Raw genomic sequence first — 24,479 nt, 5'->3', positions numbered from 1 at the left:
GCACTTGTTTTCTACTGTTGGAATCTGGAAGGTGCTATGAAATGATTTTGATGTAAGGCCTATTTCCTGTGACTTTATGGGGATGCAGCCATTGTGCTGTCACCTTTGTGATTTGATTGGGCAGGATTGTCTAGCCCTTTTCAGGGCTGCATTCACCCAGGAGCCAAAATGTAAAAGTGTAGATGCCTAATAGTAGTAGTAGTAGTATTTTTAAATAAAAAAAACCCTCAGTTTTTATGTGTGCATTTGTGTTTTGGAATCACAAAAGCCCTTTGGCGTCATGGAATCACAGCAGAAGAACTACGGGTGTAGTCAGTGTGTATATATGTGTGTGTGAGAGAGTGTAAGTGTAAGTGTGTGTGTGTGTGTGTGTGTGTGTGCGCGCGCGCACGCGCATACCCTTCCCACCGAGAAAAAGCCCTCTTATCTAATTGTGGGTTTTTGTTTGTTTATGTTTTGATGAAGTACAGTAGTACCTCGGGTTAAGAACTTAAAGTAATTCGTTCCAGAGGCCCGTTCTTAACCTGAAACTGTTCTTAACCTGAGGTACCACTTTAGCTAATGGGGCCTCCCGCTGCCACTGCACCGCTGCTGTGCAATTTCTGTTCTCATCCTGAAGCAAAATTCTTAACCTGAGGTACTATTTTTGGGTTAGCGGAGTCTGTAACCTGAAGCATCTGTAACCTGAGGTACCACTGTAATGATGACCTGGTACATCTCTGAGTACTAGTTGCTAAGAATGGGGAGATTTCTATTGTGCTCAGCTCCTTCTCGTGGGCTTCGCATTGGCTGCTGTGAAAACTGAGTGACGGACTAGGTGGGTCTTTTGGCTTGATCCAGCAGGCTCTTATGTCCATTTTCTACTACTGGCTGGTGAGAATAATCATCAGTGCTAGCTGACAGAGATCCTCTGTTAGGAAGCCCACAGGAAAATCAACACTGAGTTTCATCTACCAAAATTCAGCTGCCTTTCTATAGTCAAAGCAAGCCATGACTGGTAAGCAAATTGTTTACTTCCCTGTGTCAAAGGGTTTCTGTTGTGGGTTGAGACACCAGGCCAAAAGCCCCTTTATTTTTTCAGTTCTAATGGCATCGCTGATGCCAAATAGATTGGATGAGACCCGGGGAGCAGGTGAACCCTGCTTCATTTAGAGGTGTGAATATTTGGGGGGAATTTGCTGGATTGCAGGGAGTATTGAGCTATGTCTATTTGTCTGTCTTTGCCAATGCTATTTTTGTTGCACTCAGAAATAATAGACACCCAGGTCAGAACTTTAAAACAAGTGAACAAACACAGGATTCTTTATTGTCATCAATATCTATACAGGCATATATTTAACCAAATGAAGACCCGAAATGGATTAGTTTGATTGGGACATTCTGGAATTCTGGATAGGATGAAATAATGGATCCACGATAAAACATTGCTGTGCTATGTATCACATTATTTGATTCTGATTAGTGGCTTGTAGAAAATCGGACAACAAATGGCCACGACAGTTCCTAGTGCATAAATATTGAACGTTCATCTGTAATGACTACTCTTTGCCACTAGGGGCTGCTCTTCCTACATCATGATGAAAACTGACTAGGCATTTTGCATTCTTCACCCATGTTAGTTAATTCCTGCCTTTGTTTACTAATTTGATTTGTACTACTGCTCATTATGGTGTGTGTTTTTTCCTTCTAGCAAATTTGTGTACACAACATTGGCTTTGGACATTTAGAACCACGAGAGAGTTGCTTATAAGAATTAGAAAAATTCTTTTTTCAAGGAGCAGCACAATACATTGGATGGACCGTGTGGTTCGGCACCCACAAGGTGCTTCCAAACTAGCTGCTTTGGATACCGGCATTATTTTCTGGCTTGGGTTCTCCAGAAAATGCATAAGGTTTTGCAGCCAAAGTGTATAACGTATTCTCTCTCTCTCTCTCTCTCTCTCTCTCTCTCTCTCTCCTTTCTTAAGGACCCAGAATGCTAAGGAGTTTATGGGTAACAAGCAGCACACACAAGAGCCAGTACCGTCAAGCCTGAATTAGTTTAAGCATCCCAAGTTGGGAACTTGGTGTGTGCACAGCAGCCACACTGTAGTGAGCCCCCTGCTGCCTTCCCCCTCCCAGTGGGCCTGGGATAGCTCAGTTGGTAGAGCACAGGACTCTTAATCTCAGGGTTGTGGGTTTGAGCCCCACGTTGGGCAAAATGGAGGGGGTTGGACTAGATAGCCCTCGTGGTCCCTTCCAACTCTATAATTCTATGACTCTCAGTAAGTGGCAGCAATGTGCAGTACTGGGACGCCAGGTGAGCAGCACCCCACTACCTGCGTTTCCCTGCTGGTCACTACTGTTGCCAGCAGCATGGCCAGCCATCAGGGGTGATGGGAGACGCAGGCAAAGAACATCTGGAGGGCACAATGTTGGCTTGCCCTGACTTAATACATAGCAGGCAGTCTAATTTTCCTTCATTACTTAATTGGATGGGGAAGCTGAATTCTCACTGTGAGGGCAGCATGCAGGAAAGGGAGGTTTTTCGCTCCTGTGCTGGACTGGAAATTTCAGAAATGCTTTCATTATCTTGGTGCCCTCCAGATGTTTGTTTGTTTGTTTGTTTGTTTAACAGGTAAATTATAAAATATACCCTTAAAATTACTGATGCAACCAGATATTGAAAAAAAACAAAAAACCAGCCTAACATTAAAAAAAAATTAAATGAGCAGTTTTTCAAAGATATACATTAGAAAATAAAATTACATGTTAAAATACATGCCAAATTTACAGTTCTGGATAGGCTCACTTGAGCAAACAAAAGAAAGTTTTTAGCAGGCACTGAAAGCAGTATGGTGAAAATGTTTGCCTACGATCAACAGGCAGGGAGTTTCAACACATAGGAGCGACCACACTGAAGGATCAACGCCTTGCAGGTGCAGAATGAACAATATGTGCCACTTGCGCTCTCTGGACGTGGCTGTGTGGGTAGGATTGGAACCACCATAACACAGTGCTCATGCTGGCCGGGGCTGGTGGAAGTTCAAAATACCTGGAGGGCACAAGGTCAGTTGAGGCTGCTTTTTTGGGGGCAGGGGGAATTGCTTTTGGTACCTAAGTCTTGTGGGGAGGGGTGATCTCCATTCTAATCTTAGTAGGTCTGTGCATTAAGGGAGAAGCTACCCCTTGCCACACGCTGCTTTTAGAGGGCTCTCCCACACCTGTAACTAGTTAAGGAAAAACAAGATACATAGCTGTCTGCTATGTAATTTGACTGCATGTTACATTCGGGCCTGAAATTCTTGAATGTGAGACCTTCTGTATGCAGATCAGGTACCCTATGAAGCTATGGCTTCACCAGGGTCACTTGGGCAACACGCAGATACCACAGTCTGCTTTGCAGTGTCAATTCCCTGCCCTGCTAGCATTACAAAACGCTGCAAATGATTGGAGATAATAGGATACCTGTATATACAGTGGAGGATAATGTGTTTGAGGATGGTTTTTACAAATCATGAACGTCCTCTGAGGGAGAGAAAGTTTCTCATCTAATTTTCCTCAGGAGAGCCAGAGGCAAAAATTCTAGATTTGGAATGGATCGCTGTGAAGGTACGTTTGGAAGGGTGCCCTGAGTACATGGAATAATGTGGGTTTGGGATAAACAAAGGACTCGTTTTCAAAGGAGTGTGTGTCTATGTGTGGTAAGTACACACACCAGTGATCCTCACAAAGAGGACATGGGTAATCTAATGAGCTATGTGAGCATGATAATTTTTCACTCTGTAAGTAGCCCCACTAAAAGGAGAACAAATGTATTAATGGACTTTCAATGTTTTGAGGAGCTAGCATCGCCGTCTGGCTTATTTGAACATACATTTCAATAAATTACTCTATCCCTGTGTTGTTTCCTTCCGACAGAACTGGCAGCTTTATCAGGGTCTGAAAGCAAGATTTCTACAAATCCTCATTTTGCTGTACTTTGAAAGTCCTAAAGATTTGTTTAAGGTACAAAGGATGATCAAGTCTAATTTGGAAACCATGCTGCGATCTCTTCTCGGTATCGCTTTAACCATTCAATGTTGCCCTTCACCGTTTCAATACTCTGAGTCCTGGATGATGCTCCAGCTCCAGCATTAGGATATTTCTCAAAGAAGTTTTCCATCTTAAGAAAAAAACAACAACAACAATCATGTGCATTCATTTGCATGATAAAACTAGTTTGCTAGAAGATGAATAATTGTCTAACTTATCTTGGGTCTGCATATCAGATACATGTGAATATACAGCTGCTCTGTGCAATTTGAAACTGGGCTTTGCAACCATTGGCTTGGGTGATATGCATCTGAGCCACAGAATGAATGACAGAAGGACGTGGCTACACCTGCAGTGTGGATCAGAGCTGTGGATCAGATCATCTCATTTTATCATGTTGTAACCCTCTTCCTGCCGCTGTGTCTGGCGACAAATGACACAATCCAAGGTGTTCAGTGACTGAATTGGAACTTCCTACTACAGTGGACTTTGGGATGTGGGTGGCGCTGTGGGTTAAAGCACAGAGCCTAGGACTTGCCGATCAGAAGATGGGCAGTTCGAATCCCCGCGACGGGGTGAGCTCCCGTTGCTCGGTCCCTGCTCCAGCCAACCTAGCAGTTCGAAAGCACATCAAAGTGCAAGTAGATAAATAGGTACCACTCCGGTGGGAAGGTAAATGGCATTTCCGTGTGCTGTTCTGGTTTGCCAGAAGCGGCTTAGTCATGCTGGCTCCCTCGGCCAATAAAGTGAGATGAGCGCCGCAGCCCCAGAGTCAGTTACGACTGCACCTAATGGTTAGGGGTCCCTTTACTTTACTACAGTGGATGCTCGGGTTGCAAACGTGATCTGTGTGGGAGGCACGTTCGCAACCCGCAGCGCCGTGCCTGCACACGTGCAGGTTGCTATTCAGCACTTCTGCACATGCGCAAAGCGTGACTTAGTGCTTCTGTGCATGTGCGAGCGCCGAAACCAGGAAGTAACCTGTTCCGGTACTTCCGGGTTTCAGCGCGTCCGTCACCCGAAAACGCGCAACCTGAAGTGTCTGTAACCTGAGGTATGACTATATTTTCTTTCTTGGAAGAAAGAAACAAACACTGATATGGGAGTCTCCAGTTGAGACAGGAGCTGCAGCATGGGGGGGGGGGCGGGGGCAGGGGGGGACTGTTATAACCTTTTCTCCCAATGCAACAGCCACACTCTAAATTGCTCCTTCCCCAAATATGCTAATAACAGCTTCAGGAGAGAATATAAATGGAAGAATTGGCACAAGGGCAAAGGATTAGATCTGCTACTCCTGCCTTGGCCCTGATCCAAACCGGTTGATTTTAAAGAATGGAGCTCCTGGCCTAAATGAGCTGACCTGTTCAGGGGCATCATGCTAAACCATAGCTTGGTACTACATGAATGAGCCTGCTCAGGCTTATGTGCTTCCCCTTCCCTCTCTCCTTGCAGCTTGTCCATGAGGAGAAACATTTGCTTCCTGTTTAAAACTAGCCGAAGTTCATAATTAAATCTGAACCGGTAGAAACTCTGGTTAGTTTAAACTCTGATTTTGTTTTAGAAAGCCAGGGTGAAGCTGTGGCTTATGGGTCATGGCTTGTTAGCAAACCATAGTTCAGACTTGCCAGAGTTCCCTGCTGCTCGAGCATAACCATGAGCTCCGGTTTGTTTATAACAAGAAGGAGATGCTTTCAGCCTCCCTCTCATGGTTGTGCCACAGGCGGAAAGTGTATGCATGTCACTTTTGGGATACTGCCAGGGAGATAACGTCCATCTGGCCCCAAGCCGGCTGCCGGACATCCATCTGCCTTCCGTAGTCACGCAGTCACGCAGTATCATTTAGCGACACGAAGCCTTTGGATCCACATTCCTAGGCTGGTGCACACTCTTTCAGCAGACTCCACACAGCAAAAGATGCACAGCAGGAGAGTATATTTACAGTTTATTTAGCGTTGAACAGAACAAAGGGAAAACATGACCGTTCTGAGTCAGTGACTCCGACCGACTGAAATCGAAAGGAAACAGCAAAGATAAACATCCTGTAACAGGAAATACGCAGACTCTGTGACTCACAAGCCTGCTCTCTCTTAAGGTGGAACGGAAATATCCTAACATCCTCCCCCTTTCCGTGTAACCTGTAGTACCTGTGGTTCACCCAATTGCAACCTCTGTGTGTAAACCTTAAGTTGTTCTTTGTTAACAACCTTAGACAACAGATCAGCAGGAATTTCATTTCCTGCCATGTAGGACACCCGAATCAGTCCTTTCTGAATACACTCTCTTGCACGATGTAGCTTAATCTGCAAGTACTTGGTTCTTTGCTTGCAACTCTCAGAGTTCAGCAAAGCCAAACACGATCTATTGTCTTGATACACTTGTATAGGACATTTCACAGAAACCCCGATGTCCTTAAACAGTTGCATCAACCATTCACAATCCATGAGTGAAAATGACAGAGCATTGAGTTCTGCTTCACAGGAACTTAGGCTCACTGTTGTTTGCTTCTTGCACAACCAGTCAAACAGGCAGTGGTTGTACATGTAGCATACTCCAGAAGTGCTTGTACCATCTGTGGTGTCACTTCCAAAACTTGCATCTGCAAAGATTTCAAGACCTCCAGTCTTCTGACTGGTGAACCTCAGCCTGTAGTGCATAGTCCCTTTCAAATAGCGGGCTATGCGCTTCAGAGCTTTCCAATCCTGAACCGTAGGATTGTTGGCATGTCTGCTAAGCAGATTACAGCTTACAGCTATGTCAGGTCTTGAACATCTGGCAATGAAATTCAGCTTACCTAGAATGCATCTGTACAGCGTTGTGTCAGAAAACGCTTCAGCAGTACTGTCTACCTGGTAACCTGTCACCATCGGTGTGTCTGCTGGGTTTGCATCAACCAAATTCAACCTGGTTAATACATCAGCAATTTTCTGTGTTTGGTGTACCAGAAAATTACCTGCTTGGTCCTTCTCCACCTGCAGAGAAAGATAGTTGGATACCTCACCAAGATCCTTCATGTCAAAGTGCTCCTTCAGCTGAGCTAGGGTGCTTTGGTAGAAAGCCTGATTCTTCCAAAACATCAGAAGATCATCAACAAAACATAAACAATACAGTTTGTTTTGCCCCTCCTCCTTGACAAACACACATGGATCAGCTTTGCCCTGGTGAAAACCTAGAGAAAGCAACGTTTCAGTGAGTTTTGTGTTCCAACACCTAGCACTCTGCTTGAGACCATATAAGGATTTCCGCAGTTTACAGACCATTCCCTTCTGTATCTGCATCCCGTCAGGTGGAAGCATAAACAGCTCTTCGTTCAAAATCCCGTACAAAAAAGCTGTATTAATGTCATGATGAGAAACATGCAGTTTCTCCTCCGCAGCGATCTTGAGCATCAGCCGAATGCTCTCATATTTGACAGTGGGAGAGTAGGTCTCGTGGTAATCCTGTCCTGGTACCTGTGAAAAACCTCTGGCAACCAATCTGGCTTTGTGTCTGACAACCTTGCCATTCTGGTCTGTCTTGGCCTTGAAGACCCATTTGCTGCCAACCAGTCTCATACCTGGGACTACCGGTACCAGCTCCCAAGTTTGGTTCCTGTTCAAGGAATCAACTTCAGCCTTCATGGCATTAAGCCAAGGCTCAGCATCTTTAGAGGTTAACTCCTGAACCTCTTTGAAGCTTGAAGGTTCCCACACCTTCTCTGAGCTACTAAGAACAGCAGTTGCAGTCTTAGCAAACTCATCAGCAAATCTCTTTGGAGGTCTGCCTTTGGTCGCCCTTTCAGACCAACGTACTAGACGCAAGTCTTCTGGACTCATCTCCTCTTTCTTAGGAGAAAAATGACCAATGGTGAACAGTGGTTCTTCCAGTTCATTGTCAGACGCATCAGATGGTCTGACTGAGGCCTTTGCACTCTGGTAGTCTGCTGTGTCATCACTGTCACTGACATCAGCAGCAGCGCCGCCCACTGAACTGGAATCCGAACTCTGATCATCATCATCATCATCATCATCCTCATCATCATCATCATCCTCAGCAGCTTCCTCAGCTTTAGCTGCTTGCTTGACATCACCTTCATCCTCCTCTGGGTAACTCTGGAAAATTCCCACATTTTCCCCCCACTTAGGATTGTACTCAACACTCCTTGTGAACTTTATGGATTTAGAGTCAGTCATCCATACCCTGTATGCACCTTTTTCGTACCCCATGAACAAACCATGTGTCCCACGCTTCCCAAGCTTGTTGGTTTGTGGGGTGCGTACCCACATGTCAGAACCAAAAATTCTCATGTGTTTGGTGTTGGGTTTCTTGCCAAACATCTTCTCATAGGGGGTACAACCAATGGGTGATGACAATCTGCGATTAACGGAGTAAACCAGATTCCCCAAAGCTTCCCCCCAAAACTTATCAGGGAGATTGGCATCATGCAACAAGGTTTTCATTCCTTGCAGCAATGTCTGATTTGCTCGCTCCGCAAGCCCATTCATCCATGGCGATCTGGGGGTTGACATGTCATGCTGGATTCCCTTCTCAGTCAGGAAAGCTTCAAACTGCTGAGAAGTGAATTCCCCACCCCGATCGGTAAAAAGACAGCCGATACGTTTACCGTGAGCATTCTCCAACCAAGCACAGAATGCCTTAAACTTCGGAAACGCTTGCGATTTCTGTTCGAGCAAAAACACATGAATGTACCTAGAAAAAGAATCAATTAGAACCATGAAGAACCTTGCTCCTCCTAAAGAGGGCGTAAGTGGCCCAACTAGGTCTGCGTGCACTAGCTGGTAGGACTTGGAAGCCTGCCTGCTAGACTCTTTGCCTTTTGGAGCAACCTTCACCTTGTTCTCTGCACAAGATACACATTTCATGTGAAATTTACAGGGTTTGATGTTCAAACCCTCAACCACCTCTGGCATCTTGGCCAGTGCCTTCCAAGAGAGGTGACCAAACCTTCGATGCGCTTCATGAATGCAACCTGCATGAAGAACTTTGTTAGTTTGTGCAACACAACAAGAATCAGCATTAGATACAACAGCAGTGTCCTCATAAGTTATATGGAACAAACCATCCATAAACTTTGCATGCAAATAGTCCTCTTTGCCTTTACTGATGACACAGACGCTCCTCTTGAAGGAAATCTGAAAACCACGTCCAGTAAGCTGCGGGACGCTCAACAAATTGCTTGCAGCTCCAGGAACATACAGAACATTACTGATGGTTGTATGCAAACTTGCAAGTTTCACAGTCCCTTCTCCTGCAATTTGCAACGTCCTTCCATCAGCCAGGTGGATCTCACCTTCCTGAGGCTTGAAGGAGATAAAGAGGTGCCGATCCTTTGAGATGTGGCGGGTACAGCCCGAATCAACAACAAAACTGCCTTTGGCTGTTGGAGCAGTCTTTACAGCAAGCAAACCCTTGTTTTCCACTGGCTTGGGCTTTTGCAGCTTGCCCCCCTGCTGCTCCTGGCCAGCAGACGTGCCTTTAGCCTTTGGTGAAGCTGTGCCAGCAGACATAGCCTTGTCTTCCACTGGCGTGGGCTTTTGCAGCTTGCCCCCCTGCTCCTGGCCATGAGACTTGCCTTTAGCCTTTGGTGAAGCTGTGCCAGCAAACATAGCCTTGTCTTCCACTGGCGTGGGCTTTTGCAGCTTGCCCCCCTGCTCCTGGCCATGAGACTTGCCTTTAGCCTTTGGTGAAGCAGTGCCAGCTAACAAAGCCTTGTTTTCCACTGGCGTGGGCTCTTCACCCCCCTTCTGCTTCAGGCCATCTGCAGACGCCTGTTTACCTTTGCCTTTCCGGCCTCTGCAAAGGCGATGACCTTGGTTCTCACGAGAAACAGAGCTCTCAGCTGCCGACTCCTTGGCTCCCTCTGGAGGCTGGAATGCTGCCTGGGATGACATCACAGTCTGCTCCCCCTGCAGCTTGCAACCGGTGCCCTCAGCATCCCTGCATACACTCGCATTCTGGGAAACAGCTTGGACCTCCGATGCAGTCAAACTCTGGGCTGGGACAACTGAGTTGTGAGCTTTCAGCAACGCATACCACATTCCACGTGCAGTGGTGTTGCCAGCCAGCGTCTTAATTTCCTCAAGAGATACGGATAAGACTATTACGTCTATCGCCCTCGAATCATCGGCTTTCCATCTCTCTGTCAGAGGAACTGGGGGGGCCTCACTCACGGTATGCCACACCCTAAACTGACGCAGCAAACTCTCACACCATTTTGCCCAGGTTTCATAATTCTGCCCATTTAGCTTCGGTGGACACGGAGCTACTTCTGAGGATTGTAAAAGATCCATCTCAGGTCTTTACGTGAGCCCAAGTCTTTATGCCTTCAAAGACTTATTATCTCGGCAGCCCATTAATCACGATGCCTTTTGGCTCGGCTCCCAGGCCAATTAAGCCTTGCCGGACATCAAAGGCTCCTTGTTGAGGTAAACAGAAAAGCCTCCGCTCTCGCTGCTTTCGCTTTTCACATACCTCTCAAACGCAGTCTGTTGCAGCTTTACTCTCCTGTAGGTGCTGTGAATCTGGGCCCATAACCTTGTTTTTGGGATACTGCCAGGGAGATAACGTCCATCTGGCCCCAAGCCGGCTGCCGGACATCCATCTGCCTTCCGTAGTCACGCAGTCACGCAGTATCATTTAGCGACACGAAGCCTTTGGATCCACATTCCTAGGCTGGTGCACACTCTTTCAGCAGACTCCACACAGCAAAAGATGCACAGCAGGAGAGTATATTTACAGTTTATTTAGCGTTGAACAGAACAAAGGGAAAACATGACCGTTCTGAGTCAGTGACTCCGACCGACTGAAATCGAAAGGAAACAGCAAAGATAAACATCCTGTAACAGGAAATACGCAGACTCTGTGACTCACAAGCCTGCTCTCTCTTAAGGTGGAACGGAAATATCCTAACAGTCACTTCTGTTCATGCCTGTGGCATTAAACTATGCTTTAGTGTATCAGTGAAAAGAGAGCTAGTATAGACTGTTGTTCTGCTGGTCTATGTAATCAAGAGTAAAGAGAAAGTGCAGAGTTATGCCCTAATTCAAGGATAGCCACTGTAATGCCCTCCAGATGGGACTATAGCTCTCATCATCTCAGACTATTGGCTATGCCGAATGATGCTGATGGGGCCCAAAAACATCCAGAGGCTACCATGTTGGTTGGTCTTGCAATCAGAGATTTCTGTGTGAATGCTGTTTTTTTGGAAGCAGCTCTTATCTTTCTGGCCTAGACGGCAGACGGATCTTTTTGAAACTACCAAATCAGCGAGGCTCCAGATGTAATCCTACCAATTTAGTATATATGTGGCTCAAGAATGACCCCATTAATGTGGATGGTCTAAAGATTTTCCAAAGTCTTATTACTTGTCAGAAATGTTCAAATGAATTGGTTTCACTAAACAGAGGTTAGCTATTGTGTTCCTCATGTCTGTGAAAGGCACTTTAGTTTTGCCCAGGCAGCCTTTAAGTGATTTATGATTGCAATATAGATCTATCACAATATACACAGCCATCCTGAAGCATTGTGGCATTCTGGTTTAACATTGAGGTAGCCAATGTGATGCCTGCCAGATATTGTTGGACTCCCAACAGCCCCATCCAGTGTAACTAATGGTCTGGGATGATGGACCATTGGTCCGGGATGTTGTAATCCATTGACCGTTGGGAAGGTTCCACATTGACTATCATCATTTTAGCTAGAAAGCTGGAAGGTCAGACTGCTCCCTTACCTGCCAAAGCTGAAGGTCTGTGTTGAAGGTTTCTGTTATTCTTGAGACTAGGCGACCAAGGTTTCTGTCATTGAGAGTGTATCTGAAAAGATAACAGAAGCCTGTTATAGATGCATCTAGATAAAGCTGGCATGAGGTTCTGGTGACCCTCTGAATGTTGTTGCTTTACACCTCTTATCCCCCTCGATCATTGTCCTTGTTGGTTGGGAGCTGGGATGCAACAATATATGGAAGGCCACAGGTTTTGAATTTCTGGCCCAAAGTATATCAGCTTTAATTTTTAAAGCTGCATGGAACAGTGCATGGAAAGGGAACAATAAATAATTTCAGTGCTCTGCTTTCTGAAATATTTCATTTCCAGCTGTTATTCTCATTTGCATCCAGCCCTTTCCCTAAGAGTAAAGATAGGCATATAAGGAAGTTATCCTATTGTTTCTTCACAAAAACCCACCTAATGTCTTTAGAGTGGTAGCTATGTGCAGAGTGTAGCCTAATGCCTTTAGAGTGGTAGATCTTAAAAGTGCCATTATAAACCACATCTCTTGCTTAATAATAATAATAATGGCAGGCGTGTGTTGAGGGGTGGGGAGGTAAATTTTATTAGGATCACAACACATTGTCTTGTGGAACTCTTAACAGCTAAGGTTGCAATCCTATGCACACATATATGGTCCCATTGGATTCAGTAGGGCTTATTTCTGAGTAGCCAGGCATAGCATCACACTGTAAGAGATTGTGGCATACATGTTTCTGGAGCCCCTTTTGTGGTGTACAAAGTATTGTTCTTTGTTGGCAGATACATTTCTCGAATTCAAGAAAAGAGAGCAAAGGCTCCCGAGATTATGGAAGTTTTGTGCATCTTCTCACATTTTTGACCTAGGACAATTTCCACTTGGATATTAGAAGTTATTGGTAAGGCTCTGTACCTTTTATGAAACCAAGTCAGTTTAGGCATTTTAGAAAGATTTGCCCTACAAAACCATTCAGTGCCAGTCAGGTTTGGCACCAGCGCCTAGCATCCTTGGGCAGCAGCCAGGGCTTCACCACTACTAATGCCTGCCCTGGCAAGCAGCCATTTAAATTTCCCATAATGCCCTTACTGTAGTGTTGCTCCTGCCCATTAGAGGAAAGTTCATGGAGGGTGAGGTGATCAGTGGCTGCTAGGCACCGTGGCTGTGTTTTACCTCCACAGTTATTACATTTATATACCAACTTTCCCCCAAGGAGCTCAAGGTTGGTTTGCTGGAATTCAGCAACATCTGAAGAGCACGGTGTTGGCTATTTATGCTATTTCAATATGATATTTTGCAGTACAGATTGTAGAACTGGATGTTGTTGAACTACAACTCCCATCACCCTTGGCCACTGCCCATGTGGGCTGAGGATGATGGGAGTTGGAGTCCAACAGCATCTGGAAGACTACAGGTTCTCCAACCCTGCTCCAAAACATGTTCTACAGCTTCCATAGCAGAAGCATCAGTGATTCAGGAACCTGGAGGCAGTGTGAGGAGTAGGAATGGAAAGCTATTCTGCTTGTACCCCTAGGATCTGGGTCTCCATTGCATGACCAGTTTGTTCCACCTGCTGTTCCAGTATGGCCTTTATTGGGCCCTAGACTCTGATGCATATGCTCAGAGGCTCCCTTAATTCAATTTGGCAGATTTAGGGAAGAGCAACTGGTTTGGTTGCACTGGGCATGGAGCTTTGGGGGCACCACAGGGGACGCCACAACTATGATTTAGAACGGAGTGTGAGAGATGGGGAGGATGTGGCAGATTTTGGCATTGCACAGGGTGCTACTGACATTTGAGACCCCCAAGGTCCGCCACTGGCAGCTTCATCCCAACATGGGTTTTGCTCTTTAGGCATGCCGTGTCGGTGATATTGCAGATTCTGGGGCATGGCTCTTGGATCAGGCAACAAAAATGTCTTGGGAAGGTCCTGCATAAACACTATTCCTAGATTTATTGTGCAAATATCATTATTGTTAGGGTGTGTTTGATTTCACAAGAAGGGAGAGCGAGGCAGCACTTTTCTAGCTTCAGTGGCAAGAGGATATGGTAAAATGGAAGCCATTGCACATATATTTCCCCCACTCCCAGTGCAAAAAAAACAACAACCCCTCAACCATACTAAAAGAGAGAGTAAACTGCATTGAGAGGCTATGCACTTACCTGCTAACCAAATATTCCCAGTTGAGACGTACCCAGTCCCAAGCCATTGTTTTGCCGTAGCTGTTATAGGAGATGTATCTCAAGACAGTGAACACGTCTTGACTTTTAATGAGATTTGGATCCGTGAGGTTCTTTAAAAATCTAGGAGCAATCAGATATGAAGCAATTACACATGATGATTAGTATCTCATTAGGACTGCATGGGAAATGAGCTGTAAACACCGCCTTGAGATATGCTTCCGCCAAGATGAATTCGTAAGAAAAACACAAGTTCTTTTTTAAAGACGAGGAAGAAGAAGAGGAGCCTGTTCTCACGGTTTGTGTTTACAAAGCCAGAATGCCCAATAAACGATCTGGAGCAGAGTAACGGGCATGGTGAATGGCAGGCAGTGGACTAAATAGGCTTTGATGTTGCACAAAGTCTGTGGCCACATTCATGCCATGCATTGAAAAAACTGTGATACACTTTAAATGGTCATGGCTCCCCCGCCTGAAATCTGGGCAGTTTTTTTAAGGGTGCTGAGAGTTGTTAGGAAGGCCTGTTCCACTCAAAAGACCTACAATTACCAGAATTCTTTGTAAAGAGGGGTTGATTGTTAAACCACTCAGAGATGTGTAGCTCAGAGTGGAATAGGTAAATGTAAAGGTACCCCTGCCCGTACGGGTCAGTCTTGACAGACTCTAGGGTTGTGCGCCCATCTCACTCAAGAGGCCGGGGGCCAGCACTGTCCGGAGACACTTCCAGGTCACATGGCCAGCGTGACAAAGCTGCATCTGGCGAGCCAGAGCCGCACACGGAAACGCCGTTTACCTTCCCGCTAGTAAGCGGTCCCTATTTATCTACTTGCACCCGGGGGTGCTTTCGAACTGCTAGGTTGGCAGGCACTGGGACCGAACGATGGGAGCGCACCCCGCCGCGGGGATTCGAACCGCCGACCTTTTGATCGGCAAGCCCTAGGCGCTGAGGCTTTTACCCACAGCGCCACCCACGTCAGAGCGGAATAGGGACCTCCTAAAAACTCTCAATTTTTATTTGCCCAGGTCTTTTAGTTTTGTTATGATGTTTATGCTGGGCTTAAAAGAAAATGCTACTTGATTCAATTTACTACTTTAAAAATTATATCATATGTTTTTATATTGTATGTTGCTCCAGGAGCTAACACTGAAGAGCACCTAATAAAAGCTTTTATATGGGAAACAAGTAAGATCCCAAACAAACCTGTCCAACAGGGTGACGTTTTTCACTGATGCCAGGCCATATAGCAACTTCTCCTTTTCTTGAGCTAATGTTGTATTTTGGTACTTCTGAAACATATAATTCCAGGCGTCCTCATTGCCAGAGTTCTGCATCCCATAGCGATAGACCAAGAGGCGGAGGTTTACATCTGGGCTAACATTTAAGAAAACAATACTATTAGGGGAGGTGGAACAGCTTTCAGCTTACTCTGCATGTGAGTGTTATGTACTTCTTTGAATGAAGTTCATACATAGATAGAGAGATATCCACCTTGTTGTTCCTTGTTGCCAGTCATTAAATAGGTTAGATGCATTGTTCAAAGTCTCTTGGTCACCCATGCTGCATGCAAACTCTAAAACTGTCACACGGAGGAGACTGGGGAGTAAAGGAGAAATAAAGTCTGCTTTATTCGTTTTGAATATGATCTATTAAGTAATGTAAAATAGCAGTACAAGTAGATCTGTGCACCCAATAGGATTTGGAGCTTAGGTTTCTCAAACAGCTGCTCTGTATATCACATATATGAAAGTGAAGGGACTTGGAAAAACAGGCATCTGTTACTAAAGGGGGAAGGGGATATAAAAAACTCTCAATGGGCATGCCAAAGCTTTCATGTGTACTTAAAATACTTATTTGTATCCTGGCTTTTTTGCCTATATATGCATTCTATACCGTGATTACACTATACAAGATGAAATTCCTAGAATTCTACATACCCTTTTGGGAACATACAAGTGGCCTCCTGAAAAGGAGCATCAGAAAGTTGGAAGATCTTAGCATTTGTTAAAGAGTTTTAGTATTAAAGAGATGATTTGCTTAGCACTGACTGCCTGTGTAATGCAAATGAGTTTGGCTGCTTCCAATTGCGCAGTCAGAATGTTCACATCCAATTACTATGCACAGGGCTCCCAACATTTATCTGCAACTTCTGTTCTTCAAACAGAGAAGGGACCAATGGACTTGAGAGAAATGGGAGACATAAGGCACACTTGAAATACAGAAATACAAAGGAATTCTCAAAGAACAAGCCTGAAACAAACGATTTACCTATTGATGTGAACTCCATCGTTACCCCATCCCAGTTGACTTGCGATGGGTCTAACCAGCTCACGAAAATATGCCTGGAAAACAGACATAGCAGCAATGACCACTGGACACTTCGGGCAACAACATTATCATGGATTCACTACTATTTGTTTTATACATTTGAAGAACAAAGGAGCGAACATGTTCTCAGATAAATTGCTTGGGAACAAGCCAGGCACGCCACACGGCATTTGCAAGGCCCTGGTTGTAGGCTGTAGAGCTCTGTCCCCAGGTAAACTCACTGAAACGGGTGGGACTGAGTGGGAACAGACTACAATTCTATGATTCAGCAGCTTGAATCCCTGGTCTCTCCACTACAATTTGAAAAAAACCAAAAGCAATGCTTATTACGGAGAGTAACGTAATAGTGAAAAGAGAATTGACATGAGGTGTTACTTTTTTGTGGACTAATTGGTGAGCACAACTTAAAGCCTTTGCATTCATTAGATCCTTGTTAGCGGGTGGAATTTCACTCAGATGGGTGTGGGCGAGGCTATAGCACAATGAGCAAGCTATTCCTCATCCCACTGTCATTGTGTCTGGCCAAACAGTCTCCCCACCACATGCATTCCAGCTTCACCCATTGTTATCACAAAAGTCTGCATTCTGTTGTGTCAACAGAACCTGTTCCAGAGAAATATTGCCTGTGTCGTCCTATCCTTGAGGACTGCTGGTAAGGATTCTCTCTTACATCACTGCTCATTAAGAGACATTAAAATGATTTGATAGGCTCTGCATTTATCAGAGTGGCCCCATCTGCCAGTTATGACAGATGGACAAATACAGGACCACAGAACTAAATCCCCTTGCACTGGCAGTGCAAAACATTATGCTGGCATGTGCATTTAAGCCAGCACAAAAGTACTGTTGCGCCAGAAGACTGGCGGGTCAGCGCAACCCCTATGCCAGCAGATCACTGCCAGCACAAGGAGAGCAGGTGGGTAGAGATCAGTAGTGGATGGCGTTGTAGGATGGCGGTGCTCAACTGAGCTCCAAAATGCTGAGATGCTGCTGATTACTGGGAGAGAGATGGAGATAGGCATGACAGCAGGGAGATCTGCCTGATGCCACCTGGCATTCCTGCCAGTGTATCGGCACCTGCCAACCGCTCTGCTGGCTTGCCCTTCCCTCTCTACTTCCTGTTAAGCAGCAGTAGCTCAGCTGTCAGGAGGTCAGGTGAGCACCACAATGTCGTCAACTACTGGTAGAAATGGAGACGTTATAGAAGAATCACATGCTGGCCCAGAGGTCTGTCCTATCTGAAGGCTCCTGTTTCTGTGCTTCTCAAGATTTTAGTCTGTTTTTGTTTTGATGTTGGCTTTTGACGAATTGCTTTTTGCTTTTCATGAATTATGCCACTTTGAGGGTCCTTTTTTTGGACGGAAAAGTGGCTTATACATAAATCAAGACTGCAACAGAAATAAAAATACACAAATAACATTGTGCCCGCAGATGGGAGCACCCTGTTTACAGTTGCTCTTGAAATCCTGCCCAAATAATGTTGCCAATGCACTTTTCCACTGAACCCTGACAACCATAGTTCCTTGAGGGTATTGGGATTACTCAGCACTAGTACCAAGCCACAGTTCCAAGAATCTTTTGGTGGAAACCATGATTGATAAACCTATGTAAATCCACAATTGTTTTATAGTGTAAATAGGCCCAATGTAGTCCCCAAATCACATATGCTAATGTTGAACTCCAAATGCTGATCTACACAGGCTTGGGAAAACACCAATGTTTTCAGCGGTATAAGGGGGGAAATCACATACCAATGAGGCCTGAGCACACTGAATGTCTGTTGCAGAAAGGAATGGAAAACCAGGAAGATGGGATGCAGAGGACCCCATGGCTGGTTGGCTGGCTGACATGGGCCTTTTCTGTGGTAGCTTCCCATTTGTGGAATGCTCTCCCCTGAGAGGCTTGCCTGACACCTTCATTGCATCTCTTTAGGCACCAGGCAAAAACATTCATTTTCTCCCAGGCCTTTAGCTAATTAAACAATCTATGGCCTTTTACATTTTGTGTGGATTCCTTTTTCTTTCATACTATGTTATGTATTTTTGTGTTTTTATGTTGTAAACTTCCCCGTGATCCTCAGATGAAGAGTGGTGTAGGAAACAGACAAACCAACAAACCAACTCTGACCATTAACAGTTCACATTGCAACATTCTCTTCCAGGTCTAGAAGATTCAGAAATGTATTAATACTTACCAGGGTCAGCCTTGGAAGAACATTAAATCTACAACCTTCAAGGGCAACCTTGACATTTGCTTAATTATACATAGAAAGCAGCTACATATTTTGTTTGTCCTTAAATAATTGCAGGCATCCTGGGAGGCACATGGAGGAAAGACTTTTCTCTTTGCTCCCCTGGCTCCTAAGAACCAAAATGGAGAACTCCTCCACTTGTAGCTAGGAGGAGAAAATGAAAGCCAGGGTTACAGCCTTCTTTTCTTTAAAAATAATAATATGTAGTTTTATTGTTGGCATGTAGTTCTTTACTTCATTAGAACCTTACCTGAAATTTGGGGTAGAGTGTATTATCATCTGCAAGCATATCTCTAAGATAGGATACAGCTACTACGGCTCTTTGCCATGGTATATATTCTTCCTCATTTTTTAGATAACGTGTTAAGTTCAAGGCATAACTGTAATTCAGAAGTCCAGCCCTGAGAAATGAATACAAAATGAGAAGTTTCAACAACTCCTTTATTGTATAACTGTCTAGATAAGCATCTGATCTAGTACTGCTTATAGTTGCAGCTGTATTCCCCTCCTCCAACAGGTGGCACCAGAGGGGGGCAGTGCCAACCCTCCCATTGCTGAACTCCTTTGATTAACATACCGTACTTTTTGCTCTATAAGAATCACTTTCCCCCTCCTAAAAAGTAAGGGGAAATGTGTGTGCGTCTTATGGAGTGAATGCAGGCTGCGCAGCTATCCCAGAAGCCAGAACAGCAAGAGGAATCACTGCTTTCGCTGTGCAGCGATCCCTCTTGTTGTTCTAGCTTCTGAGATTCAGAATATTTTTTTTCTTATTTTCCTCCTCCAAAAACTAGGTGCGTCTTATGGTCTGGTGCGTCTTATAGAGCGAAAAATACGGTATATTGTTATTTTTATTTTTCTTAACATGTGGGATACAACTTGCCCACCAAGAAATATACTTTGCCCCTTCTGGGCCTACCCCCTCTCTATATATTGTATTTACATGCTAAACTTAGCACCATTCTGAACAGAAGTGTTTAGAATCAAGCAAAGGTACTAATTTGCCACAGGCTGTCACAGTCTTTGAGCAACTCATTTGTGGATGGAAAAAGCAGGGTATGCATTTTAAAAGCAATTGATAATGAACAATATGTGAAAGTGACCTGAAAAGCTTGTGAGGTGGGGGGTGGGAAAGGCCTTTAAACAAATTCTGGGGATCTCCAAATTCCTGTGCTTTACAGGGTTAAACTGCACAGGGACAAGGATGGATAAATTCTTACTCCCAGTGAAACTCTGCCTATGTCAACTGCGGAGAAAATTTAAGGCATGTATATTTTAGGCAATGTATCAAAATCTTTCAGTCTCCCAAATACCACAAAGAGGAAGTAAGGCAGACTTTAACTGTCTTAATTCCTCATTCATATGGCATTTTCAGCTTGGACATTTTCAGGCACTCATGAGAATTCAGTTTATGTTGACTGGCTTTAAGATTAAATTGAGGCACATCAAAAACAAGCAACAGATCAGCACTGTGTCTGTTGGGGAACTTGTAATAACACAGCGATTGCCCTCAAAGCCTGCTCTGGAGCCATGCCCAGTTTCATGACAGAGCAGACCAGCATATTTTTGGGAGGTGGGAGGAGGAAGAGAAATCTATCCTGCATGTAGTATGGGAGAGGAAGTAGGACTCCTATGCTGCATCTCCCATCCCTCCCTGAATGAGAAAAGTCAGACGTTACTACAGCAATAATTCATGGAGGTTTGCATCAATGTAATTTCAGAACGTTTTGTCCTTTAGATGTCACAACAGTAATGCTTGGTGATTAGTTCATCTCCTCCTGCAATGGCGCTAGATGCTTAAAAGGCTCACTTGTGTGCAGGATTTGGAATGCTGTCAACAAGGATGCAAAAAGGAACCAGGAAAGACATCAAGACCTCTGCTGCCTGTGAGATAGATCTCCCTGAACAGCATCAATTGTGTTTTGTCCCATACCAAAAATTACTTGTGGAAGGGAGTTGGGATGACAATAAAAAGTCATCAGCATTTTAGTGTGAATTTCTCCTAATAAACATGTGTAATATAGAGTTTTGACTGATGTGCAAGTTGTTTGCAATTTGTTTTATGCACACTTTCCTCTAATACGTGCATTTTTGCAAGCATTGGTTAGAGAACTGTATTGCAAAATTTGGATAAGCGTGAATTCTGAAGGATAGCAGTGTTTTGGTTCGCACCTGAGAATCTCTCTCTGGGGAATGCTGTTTCTCTCTCTTTTGGGCTGGGGATGGACAGCCATCTGAGTAGCTCCAAGCAACTTAGGAATAAGACTTTGATTCTGCCTTCATTTTGTTATTCCAGATCCATGCCTAACGGATTTAGCAACGAGTTTCAAGTTGCCTTTATGTTCTCTTGACTTTCTACAAGATTTCTATGAAGAGTCTCCCCAGTTGTCTACATTTATCCTTTCTGTACACAGTTACTTAGTTCTACTCTTACAAGAGCTCTTCAGCTTCATTCCATAGCAAAAGCAATTGCCTGTACTGGGTCATAATAGACAGGAAGCTCCTCAAACTTTCATCACAGTGGCGTGCAATTTGATCCTGGGGTACTTCTGGATGGAAGCCCCCGCCCCACCCTGCAAGTGTCAGGAGTATTGATTCAATGTGTCTGATATTCACAAGCAAGATAGGAATTGAGATTATCCCCCTTAGATGGGAATCTAGCAAACCAGGGCAGGTGCTACGATTGAAGAGTCTCGTGCAAACATGTTACTTTGTGCAGTCGTCAGGCTCAGGGCTGCAGCTTTAAATCAATTATAAGTTAGCCTCCTGCCTAGATCCAGTCATATAATAAAACCTGAGGAAAGAAGGCACTTGCCAGAGTTCTAAGAAACCATCATGGCTCTGTGGAGACAATATATCTGCTGCTATTGAAGCTGTGAAGGATCAGTCATCAGTGGTACCCTCCATATGCTGCCAGACTCCATCTCTCACCAGTGGTCAGTTACTCCTGACTTTGATTGTGAAATGTAAGAATGCCATGATTCTGGATCAGGGAAGAAAAACCCTATGGTGCTACAGATGTTGCCTCTGATCACTGGCCACTTGGCTGAGGCTGCTGGAAGTTGAAGCCCAACATCTGGAGGGCCACAGGTTCATCTCTCCTGTCCTAAATGCTACTTTGGGGTTAAGTCACTCCCTTCCTAGAACAGGTAAGCATTCAATCACATGAAAGGGGTCCCTCAGCCATGCTGCCTGCTCCCATGCATATCTATTCCACTGTGAGATCCACTGAAAAATGGGGTTTGCTCCTAAGGAAGTAAGCCTAGGATTGCAGCCTTAAGACAGGGAGGACAAAGGTTACTGCAACAATATACTTATAAAAAACAATTTCTATTTTTTTCTTCAGTTAAATATAATGACGACTAAGCAAATTTCAGTGTTGTGTGGTGCAAATAATAAGATGACATGTCTACTTGAGTTCCTTTGATTATGATGCTTACCTGGCCAATGAAAATGCATCCTCCAAAAAGCCAGCGCGATCCGCCAGACTAAATTGCTTAAGGGAGAAAAAGGAAATAAGCAGGTGAGTTCTTGGTGGCGAAACCAAAGGATGAAATAAAATCATAGCTGTTCAACACCACACTCTTCTGACCATCCCATCATTCCCTCTCCTCCCCCTGTGTGCTATTCTGGGTGTTTCCCCTATGCTCCAGAGTGGATTGGGGGAAAGTGCAGGGGGCACCCAACAGCACACACCGAGAGGGGAGAAAGCATGATTGCAGCAGTGGAAGCTGTGGTGCTGGTTGCTACTAGGCACTGTGTTAGTTGAATCTGGCCCTGAGTGATCATCTATACATCCCATAAAGCAACTGTTCAGCAGACTGACCTTGTGGTTGGCCTCCATAATCCTGGCTAAGTCTTCCCAGGCTTGTGTTTCATAGTTGACCCGATAGAACCCAACATGATCCTGGTTCACTTTCAAGAAAGAATTGGGATCAGGATTGTTGGGTCGCGTAATAGTAATTCCTGTGGTGGTTAAAAACAAACAGTGGTGAAGGACTTCTGAACGTGTGACCAGATGACATATCAACTCTCCACATTATGTTAGTTTCGAACTGGAACAAGGAAGAACCAAAATTATATGTGATGGCCAAATTAGATGGGTCATTCAAAACATTTTTGCCTTCCTGTACACATTTTTTAAAATGCCGATGTTTATTATTAACGTTGGATGCAACCTTGGCATCATCGGCACCATGCTCTAACCAGGTTCAGTGTGGTGTGAGCAGTGTTAAACTAAGCACCCTCAAAATCTGCTTCCCAGGGTCTTGCAACTCTTTAATCCTGATTTTGAGGATGCTTTAGAGGGAGGGGACAGGAGAATAAAGTTTTATTGTGTGCATCAAAGTCTGTTGGGTGAACTTATATACTCCTCCTTTCAGGTGACTCTCACAATGCTTCTTACATATAAATATTAAAACAACAAACATTAATGAAACCTATAGAATCGAACAGCCAAGGCTAGCTATGAGTGGTGGTGGTGGAGAGTACTTGAAAACTAGATCTGTTGGTAGGACAAAGATGGACCTAGAGCCAGTTAAAGGAGGAACATCTTGGCTGGACATCCAAGAGCTGGGTCGTTGGGCATGTTCTGCCTTCTCCCACAGGAGAAAGCAGTCCTCTGATAACCTCTGATAAAGGCCAGGTGTGTGGTGCCGACCCTCCTCCCTGATCACTCCTGCTGCCAACATACATTTCAACCAGTCAGTTCCAGTCAATAGTCTGGCTGCCATGTTATGAACCCACCGAAGTTTCCAGGGCAGCTGCACACGCAACACAACATATGGTAGTAATCAAGTCTGGATGTTATCAGCAGAATTAGATATCAGTGGCAAGGCTACCTCTCTTCTTAACTTCCCCCAACATTCTTCCTGTTCTAGTACCTCCTGAAGACAACGCAAATCCAACAGTTATACACTGTGTTCAGAAGAAATTTGAGCCAATTTAATTAAAATCAGTTTGGAAGGTTCTTTAGCTACGTAACCTTTGCCATCCCAACTTAGAAAGCATTTCATTGTGATAACAGGACCTTTTTTTTTTTTTTAAAGAAGAAGCTGAAATGAACTTTACTGAGTTAATGAAATGTAGTTTAATTGGCAATTTTCACATGCAGACAGGATGTTAATTGGAAATATTTATCACCCCTTGATAAATGGGGCAGTGTTTTGTTGTGGTTTTTTGTTAACATTTATTATTGGTTTTAGGGGCCACATGATTCTATTTACTTGGAAGCCAGCTACACTGAGTTAAATAGGGACGTATCTGACTATTGAGTAGCCTACAGAGATCACTGGACTTTGGATTTTAGCTATTTACAAATCTGATTTCTCCCCTGTCTTTTGTCATAGACTTGATTGCAACACTCAGTTATCACTCTTCTGTTGTCACATACTCAGCCACCAAGTCAAAAGCACTTCAGTCTTATGACAATGCCCTTATTATGGTGGCATGCAATGCTCCTGTGTGGGTGAACCGCTGGCAAATAATGACCTGATTGCTCCATTATAAATCTAGAACACATCTTATGTTCAGCAATGCAGAACTTCCAGTCAGCTTCCTTGCAAGGTTTTTCAGAAGTACCTTCTGTGTTTGGGCCTCATGATGAAACATTCAAACAATTTCTTGGCCGTGGTTTAACCCAAATTTGGTGCTTCTCACTTGTCCAGTTAGGGCCAATTTGATGGGATTTGGGCAGAATGATTTTGTGATTCCTTTGCTGTTTTACCTGCCCATAATCCAACATGTTATTATTGGCATTTCAGAGTACCTATGCCCCACTTTTCTACAAAAGTGCACAAGGCAGCTTACACAAAATTAGCACAATAAGAGAAGCACAACCTAAAAAGGAATCAAACAAGCAAACCCAACGGCAGTTAAGAATAAGCAGCAGATTTAAAAGCAGCACGTCACACAAGAAAAGATTGGGAGATGAGTTCGGCAAATCACAACACTATAGTAGGAGCACAGTAAATG

The 24,479-nt window shown here is 44.4% G+C and overlaps 1 protein-coding gene across 1 annotated transcript in view; it reads right to left on the bottom strand.

Annotated features, from left to right (window-relative positions):
- Positions 1–1,273: 1,273 nt before the first annotated feature.
- The window catches only part of ENPEP (glutamyl aminopeptidase), a 63,360-nt gene continuing 40,154 nt past the window's right edge, over positions 1,274–24,479 (bottom strand). Inside the window, exons 11-20 of the mRNA XM_077934596.1 lie at positions 23,253–23,269; positions 22,333–22,508; positions 21,947–22,002; positions 18,760–18,910; positions 16,199–16,272; positions 15,422–15,526; positions 15,134–15,304; positions 13,915–14,055; positions 11,741–11,822; positions 1,274–4,144 (exon numbers count right to left, since the gene is read on the bottom strand). Of these exons, the coding sequence (XP_077790722.1) occupies positions 4,007–4,144; positions 11,741–11,822; positions 13,915–14,055; positions 15,134–15,304; positions 15,422–15,526; positions 16,199–16,272; positions 18,760–18,910; positions 21,947–22,002; positions 22,333–22,508; positions 23,253–23,269 (1,111 nt within the window). The 3' untranslated portion in view covers positions 1,274–4,006. The remainder of the gene's footprint in view (positions 4,145–11,740; positions 11,823–13,914; positions 14,056–15,133; positions 15,305–15,421; positions 15,527–16,198; positions 16,273–18,759; positions 18,911–21,946; positions 22,003–22,332; positions 22,509–23,252; positions 23,270–24,479) is intronic.

This window comes from Podarcis muralis, chromosome 9 (assembly GCF_964188315.1).
Source record: "Podarcis muralis chromosome 9, rPodMur119.hap1.1, whole genome shotgun sequence".
NCBI lineage: Eukaryota > Metazoa > Chordata > Lepidosauria > Squamata > Lacertidae > Podarcis > Podarcis muralis.
This window is presented reverse-complemented; position numbering and strand designations above follow the sequence as displayed.